The sequence below is a fragment of the Odontesthes bonariensis genome, chromosome 9, assembly GCF_027942865.1.
Source record: "Odontesthes bonariensis isolate fOdoBon6 chromosome 9, fOdoBon6.hap1, whole genome shotgun sequence".
In the NCBI taxonomy this organism is placed as follows: domain Eukaryota; kingdom Metazoa; phylum Chordata; class Actinopteri; order Atheriniformes; family Atherinopsidae; genus Odontesthes; species Odontesthes bonariensis.
The window spans coordinates 35,441,123-35,449,632 of record NC_134514.1 but is presented as its reverse complement, the minus strand read 5'-3'; the positions used below and the strand labels follow the sequence as shown (position 1 = coordinate 35,449,632).

General features: G+C 42.9%; 1 protein-coding gene across 1 annotated transcript; it reads left to right on the top strand.

Moving 5' to 3' along the window:
- The first annotated feature begins 1,744 nt into the window (after positions 1-1,744).
- On the top strand, positions 1,745-3,142 carry LOC142388718 (zinc finger BED domain-containing protein 5-like). The gene has a single exon (XM_075474265.1). The coding sequence runs from the start codon at positions 1,745-1,747 to the stop codon at positions 3,140-3,142; it is 1,398 nt and encodes a 465-aa protein (XP_075330380.1).
- Positions 3,143-8,510: the final 5,368 nt, after the last annotated feature.

Below are 8,510 nucleotides of genomic sequence, written 5' to 3'. Positions count from 1 at the left end.
CTTTGATTAGGAAACTCATTTGTGTTGAAAATTAAAGCAACTGTTTTATTTAAACGTCTTGGGTGTGCAGTCATTCTTACCATTCTCGAGCTCTGACATGGGCGCATCAGTGTCAAGTTTCCCTGGCACGCCTGATGAGGACGTAGCTCCGATCAGGCCAGTCACCCTCTCCTCCAAGGCACTCAAATCCAAACCTGGATCGCCATCGAAAGAGTCGATGGAGGATAATCCCATATACAAAACAATTATTTTCTCTAGAAAAACTGCGTTCAAGTATTTAAAACATTACAACAATACATGCCCAGTAATATTCTTGTAATGTTTTAAATACTTGAACGCAGTTTTTCTAGAGAAGATAATTGTTTTGTATATGGGATTATTCTCCATCGACTCTTCTGGGCTTTCACATGCGCGAGCCTACAACCAGCCGGTGAGTTACATGCTGTTTATAAAGTTGTTTTGTAACGTCCCCATGCCAGTAATGTGAGAACCATGCATATGGTTTTGATGGTAAGGCTTGTGACTTTATTGTCGGATGGTTTATAAAGTGGTGTGACGTTTCTGCTGTGTGCAAGTTGTTGTTTTACGTGGAAGGGTTAGCGCTTGCCCCTTAGCCACCACGTATTAGCCTCGCATGACATGCTGTGCGGACAGAGCGATCTTCACACAGGGAGCGCAGATGTGCACCTCTCTGTGTCCTACTATCATTATTTGACAACCTCTAGCAATGGAAACACGCTTCAAATGCCCCGGAGTTCCCCTTTAAGTCCAGATTGAAGACAAACCTATTTTCAGCTGCATTTGAACAAAGCTCCAAGTCTGAAGCTTGAGTTTCAAAACTTAATCACATTTTAACTACTGATTTTATCTGATTCTATCAATTGTTCTTATTACTTTCTTTTTTGTTTAAAATTTAAATCATGCTTTTTTTTTCTGTTTTAATGTATCTGTAAAGCACTTTGAATCGCCTTGTAGTTGAATTTTGCTATATCAGAGATTCCCAAACTGTGAGGCGCGCCTCCCCTGGGGGGCGCCAAATGATTTGGGGGGGGGGGCGCGGAAGGTTGATTAAAAAAAAAAAAGGAAACACGTTGATTTCATTTTAGAACTATATATTTTTTATTTTGTTTTATGCAATTGTCAACATTATAAAATATAAATAAATTATAGAAGAGATGTAGGCAATTCTAAATATTTTGCGTGAGAATGTATTGTGCCAAACTTCATAACGTAACCTAGCAACAGTGCTGTCACTCGAGCTAGCAGCGAGCTAGTTACCGGTTAATTTCTATCGACCGGTACTATCGATACATAGCTTAAAATGGACAAGTTTCTCACAGTTTCTGAACGGCCCGAGCCCAATATGGGTAGTAAAGCCAAACGGCGAAAATACGATGATATTTATATCAATTTGGGGTTTACATCAACAGGACCAACTAATTATCCTCAACCCCAGTGTGTAATTTGTAGAGAGATGTTAGCTAACGACAGCCTGCGGCCGGCTAAGCTACGCAGGCACTTGACAACTAAGCACCGCGAGTTAGTTGAAAAACCTCCAGAGTTCTTCAAAAGAAAAGTTCAAATGCTACAAGGAGAAAAGAGAATGATTCTGGATTTTAGCGCAACGAATTCCAAGGCCACTGAAGCATCTTATCGGGGGGCACTGCGCATTGCCAAAGCAGGGAAGCCACACAGCATAGGAGAGACATTTGCTTTGCCATTCGCCAAAGAAATGTGTGCCATAATGATCGGAGAGGCAGCTGCGGCTAAATTGCACCCAATACCGCTGTCGGACAACACTGTTGCCCGACGGATCTCTGACATGGCGTTGGACGTTAAGGACCAAGTGATTGATGCTATCAAGGAGAGTAAAGTTTTTGCGCTTCAGATCGACGAATCCACTGACGTGGCCAGCTGTGCACAAGTGCTTGTATATGTACGCTACAGAGAATGCCTGGATATTACAGAGGAGTTTTTATTCTGCCGTCCCCTACCTGCCCGTGCGACTGGTGAGGAAATGTTCACTATTATGAACGATTTCATGAGAGAGAATGACATTGACTGGACACGCTGCTGTGGCATATGCAGTGACGGGGCGAGAGCTATGACCGGCCGTCGGAGTGGCCTCATAACCAGAATACAGCAAGTGGCACCAGCCGCTGTTTGGAGTCACTGTATCATACATCGACAGGCCCTGGCAGCCAAGAAGATGCCGGAACAGCTACGCACGGTCCTGAACGAAGCTGTCCTAATAGTCAACTTCATCAAAGCCCGTGCGCTGAACAGCCGTCTGTTCAGCATCTTGTGCGAGGAAATGGGCGCTCACTACAGAGGGCTGCTTCTACACACCGAAGTCCGTTGGTTATCTCGGGGAAAAGTCCTAACTCGCCTCTGTGAACTGCGCGAGGAAATACTGCTTTTCCTCGAAGATGCCAAGTCCCCACTGCTGCAGCACATGGAAGATATGAACTGGGTGGCTAAACTGGCCCACCTCGCTGACATCTTCGACCGCATGAACATGCTTAATGCATCTCTGCAGGGAAAGGAGTGCAATGTGTTTGTTGCAAACGAACGTGTTACTGCTTTCAGGAATAAGCTGGATTTGTGGGCTACGCGTGTGGACCAGGGGTCTTTGGAGATGTTTTCTACCGTAGAAGATGTCATGACGCGCGCAGATCTGCCTTTAGACACCATACTGCCTGTCATTTCAGAACACCTCCGAGGGATGTGCAGGCAGTTTGGTGAATACGTCACTGAAGACACGGTAAAGCACGAGTGGATTCGAAATCCATTCTTGTTCAACCCAACACCAAGTGACGGACTGTCCATACACGAGAAGGAAGCTCTGACTGATCTGACTGCTGACCGGGAGCTGCAGCAGAAGATTACGCGCGTATCCATCGGAAGCTTCTGGCTATCAGTGGAGAACGAATATCCAACCCTCACGGAAAAAGCTATGGTGAAGCTCACGCCCTTCTCATCCACCTATATGTGTGAGTCTGGATTTTCTGCCATGGCGTACATTAAGAACAAGTACCGTTCAAGGCTTGCAGTGGAAGATGACCTGCGCCTATTCCTCTCCACTCAGCATAAATCGTCTGTGCGCACAGCGGGCGCAGCACCATCCTTCACACTTAGGTGAGAATAATATTTGTTCGGGGATATGGGCGTAAAATCAGCAGTCTATTGGTAAAGTAAATGGCCTACTAATTTCATCTTTTTTTGTCCAACAGGGTACTTGTCTTGGGTGACAGATCTGCAGTAGCCTACAGACCTTCAGCACCTTACAGTCTTTGATGCGTTATGGCAGCGTTTACAGCGTTTAGGGCCCAAAGGCCTCGTTTTAGGCCTTGTTGATTTACGTTTGAATTTATGATAGCAACTATCTTGCACTTAATTTTTTTTATTGTTCAATTTTATTGTTTATTGTTTTATTGTTAATTTTTTATTGTTTTATTGCATTTTATTGTTAAAATTCAGTTCAAATGGTTTGAACCAGTGATTGGTTAGTTTTGAAACAATATCATATGTTTGTATGAAATGAGGGTGCATATCAATAAGTGCCAGATAAAGTGTTTCTTGAGAATGGATTCTGGTTTGCTGTCATTTTTATTATAATAGTAATAATAATAATCTTTATTTATATAGCACTTTTCAAAAACAAGTTACAAAGTGCTGAACAACAACAACATAAATAATTAATTTCATGGCGGGGGGGGGGGGGGGGGGGGTCACTGATTTCAGAGGGGAGGCCCACATTGATGGAGTTTGGGAACCCATGTGCTATATAAATAAACTTGCCTTGCCTATAGATCTCGGGGGCGAGTTGTGGTTGGGTTTCCGAGCCAGGGCTTTATGCATGCGTTGGATCTGCAAGTCTGTGTCCTCAGAAATTTTCAGCTCAGTATGGAGCAGTTTGTCCACAAACTCCACTTTAGAGCTGCCCTCTGTGTCCTATGTCTTTTCCAGAACAAAAACAAACATTGTAGTTCTTGTACTTCCACAGCATTATATAGTGTTCGACATCTAAGATGGGGGACACTACAGGTAAAGCTGCCGCCACTCTGAGTAAAACACGGATAAAACCAGAGATTTAAACTACAGCAAACGGCAAAACTTTGGTGGAAGACGAACTACTGAACTTTCTTGTGGTAAAAATGAAGACACTCAGTCAGGACGATATTATATTGTTGACTGTGAACCATTTTGGGTCCGAGTGGATCCAGACCTCGAAGAAAGTACTGTTTGATCTGTGCCCCCATACATCTCAGCGTCTTGTTACGCATAAGGGGCTGCAAAAAGACGCAAACAACGTGAAAAGCTGTTTAAAACTGCTTAATGAGGCCGGGGAAAACATCCTTCGCTTTGTGTCTCATCATCTAGATGAACTTCCTCCTGTAACTTACAAAAGTATTGATGTCTCGTGCATGCTGCGGACATTGGAACGTGTGAGTGCGGACATTTCATCACTAAAGCAAGCTGTGTCTGTACAAACTGGACACTGCGATGACCGCGCTATAGCAACAGGGCTAAATCAGCTGCTAAGTGCTGTTGAGAAAGGCGACGCCCCTGCCAAAAGTGTGTCTGTGCTATCGGGCAGGGAGACCGTAAGCCCAGGGGTGCACATCGCGAGGCAGGTGCCTGTAACCACGGATCCTACTGTAAACACCGCGGAGGGGAACGCAGAGCAACTTCCCAGACTAATTGCTTCTAGCAGTGTGGTCAAGAAGGGCCGACAACGACAGCACCTGGCTGAAGGACCAACGGCCCAACTTCAACCCAAACCACGTCTGAATACGACTCATAGAGAGAAGAAAAGTGGTATTGTTGGAACCAGTGCATGTGGAGATATACGGGTCGTAAAAACCAAGTTGGTGAGTGTCTTCGCTTCAAGATTTTCCCCTGATGTAGATTCAGATCAAGTGTCTTGTTACCTGAAGCATAAGCTACATCGTGATGTGACTTGCCAAAAGATTGACAGTATTCAAAAGCGTTATAACTCATTCAAAATTACTGTGGAATGCGAAAAGGTTGAGGAAATGTATGAACCGGAGCTCTGGCCAGAGGGAATCTTTGTTCACCGCTTTTACGAAGCACGAAAAACTGTGGTCTTAAAAACTCTCGGGGTGGCAAGGAGCAATAATGTGTCTGAGGCCGGGGCATCTGCTGCGGTCAATGCTGGACTGTTGTCATGAGAACTGTGTCATACAATGCGCATGGCCTGCCCTTAGGACAGAGTGCTAGTGACAAAGCGCGACGCATTGTGATTGACCAACTCTTTGACAGCGCGGACATACTATGCATACAAGAAACCCTGTTGCCCAAACAGGACCTCAACAAACTTGGTTCGGTGCATAATGACTTCTATGGGGCAGGGGAGTCTACAATTGATTTAAGTTTGGGGTTAGTACGGGGCCGAATATCTGACGGTGTTGCCATATTCTGGCAAAAGAAATATGACCCACTGATAAGTGTGATATGCTTAGATGTTGACTGGGCCATAGTGATCAAGGTTACTGTTGAGTTGTAAATGCATGTGTGTTAGTGATCCCATATATACTCTGTTTTTGTATTGATCAAGAGTTGTAAGAAAAGTGTGCCTTGCTCATTTGTGTTAAGGTCGTAAATTCCTTGTTAGAAATGCGGCCTGAAACTGGATCCCCCTGTCCTGTCTTTTGAGATGTGTTGTAATTTGATACTCTTTTCTTTGTTTCCTTGTTTGGATACACCCATTTTCCTAATAAATTGGAGGAGCCATGTGGAGCAGTTTAGAGTTGATCAGGAAGAAGCTGTGAAGGCTGTCTCCTCATCGGCTCTCCTCATGAGTAAAAAATCCTATAACGTCTCTCTCTCTCTTCTTTATGAAATTGTAGGTATTTGAACCTGACAGTTACATATGATAAAAATGAGTTTATTATTTTAAATGTGTACACCCCTTATGAATGCAACACGAATGAAAATGATTTTCTGAACAGACTAGTATTCATTAGCTCTTTTATTCAAGAAAATGAATGTACAAGTATATTTGTTATGGGTGATCTGAATGCTGACATCTCAGACAACCAGTCTTTGTTTGGTCAACATTTACAGCTCTTTTGTCAAAACAGTAAATTAGTGCTCTCCAGTAAAGTGATGCTGCCAGAGAATAGTTATACATATATCAGTGAAGCATGGCATACAACATCCTGGCTGGACCACTGTATATGCACAGCTGATGCCCATGATTGTTTATCTGAAATAATGATTCTGTATGATCTGACCATATCAGACCACATTCCTGTCTCTATGGTATTGAATCTGAGCAGTCTACTAGAACTGGCTACTAGATGCCAACATACATGTAAGAAGATAGACTGGGCTAAGCTCTCTGAATGTGACTTCTGGAAATACAATGCATTAACTGATAATAGTCTAAGCAGTGTTTGTATCCCACATGTTGTATTCTCTTGTGATACTAACTGTCAAAAGCCAGACCACCAGAATAACTTAGTGAATATATATAAAAATATAGTGAACTGTTTGATTATTGATGGTAAGCGTTTTATTCAAGATAAGAAAAAACAAAAGGTCAGGCCTGGATGGAATGCATATGTGGCAGATCTCCACTCTGAGGCGAAAGAAGCCTTAAGAAACTGGGTTGCTGCTGGAAAAGTAAAACATGGCCCAGAGTTTCAGCATAAGAAGGCCACTAATATGCGGTACGCTATGTAAAAAGAAATGAGCAAATGATGAGGGCAAACTCAATGGCTAGAAAACTCCATCATCACTGGAATTTCCCCTCGGGGATTAATAAAGTATAATTGATTGATTGATTGATCAAAATGATGTCCAGGAATTCTGGAATGAAGTTAAAGCTATTAACAACAGCAAGATGCCTCTTCCTTCCACTGTAAATGGTGTATCTAGGGATGGGAATATTGCTGAGTTATGGGCGAAGCATTTTGGGGAAATTTTTAACTCTGTTGAAAGTGCTGCTTTTAAAGTGGATGATGTTGGTTATGATAATGGTATGATTATTAGACCAGACGAGGTGTGCAATGCCATTGGGAAGCTAGCAGTGAATAAAGCCATTGGTCCTGACCAAATCACTGCTGAGCATCTGAAATATGCTAGTTACAGACTTTCAGGGCTACTTGCTTTGTGTTTCTCTGGCCTGTTAGCACATGGCATATTACCTGACTCTCTGTTATCTGTACTATTGGTACCCGTTATTAAAGATAAAACATGTAAAGCATCTAGTACAGACAACTATAGGCCCAATGCACTTGCCACCATAATATCCAAAGTCCTAGAGCGGATCCTTTTGGAGAGGCTCCAATGATATGTGGAAACAACTGACAATAAATTTGATTTTAAACATAAACATGGAACAGATATGTGTATCTATGCATTAAAAGAGCTTATTTCAAAATATAAGAAGAAGAACTCCACAATATTTATGTGTTTTTTAGATGCATCTAGGGCATTTGACCGAGTCAACCATGGAAAATTGTTTTTAAAATTATATGAACGAGGGGTTCCTTTATACTTTATACGTATTCTACAGTATTGGTATTCCCACCAAACCATGCAGGTCAGATGGGGCGAAGCATCTTCTAGCCAGTTCTTGGTTACCAATGGTGTCAGGCAAGGTAGAATTCTCTCCCCTTTTCTTTTTAATCTCTACATGGATGATCTATCCAAGAAATTAAAAGAATGCAAGACTGGATGTATGGTTGGGGATAAAATTGTTAATCATCTATTGTATGCTGATGACTTAGTTGTCCTGTCTCCCTATAGTGCTGGTCTACAGCGACTGCTTAGAGTCTGCTCAGAGTATGGTGTACGGTATGACATCAAATACAACTTAAAAAAGAGTGTTGTAATGATTGTCAGGACTAACGAGGATAAAAAACTACACTTCCCTTCCTTTTATCTAAATGACAGTGAGCTGACAACTGTAACTAAAGCAAAATACTCATATTCTTAGGAATGACTTATGTGGAGGCTTCCGGTTTGGCAATGTCGTAGAAGGACGTAGGTTGAAGGGGCTCCCGATCAACTTTTCTAATAACTTGAATAACCAAAGTTTTATTCACATATTAGGCGTCGTACAGACATAAGTGTAGCTGTTGAACCCTCACGACCGCGGAATGGCAAGCCATAATTCCAAATCGCAGAGACATTCAACTTCGACCAGACGTACAGACAGCGTAGCTAGCAAGCTAGCAACAATGGCGGCTACAGCTACCGATGCGGAGATACCTGACGGTAGTAAATGCGGAGATCCTGTCTCCATGTCCCAGCTGATTACAGAGTTATCTAAGCAACGGACCAAATTTAAGGAAGATGTGGCCTCATTAATCCAGGAGACAATTCAGCCTCTGCAAGCTTCAGTGGATGGGCTGCGTGACATGTCAGCTCTTTTCAGGGCCGACTCTTTGCGGCAGAAACACTGATGGGTGACAATTTTTGTGAAGCTGAAGCTACCGTCAAGTTCCTTCAGGCCCAGAACACAACCCTGCTGGATC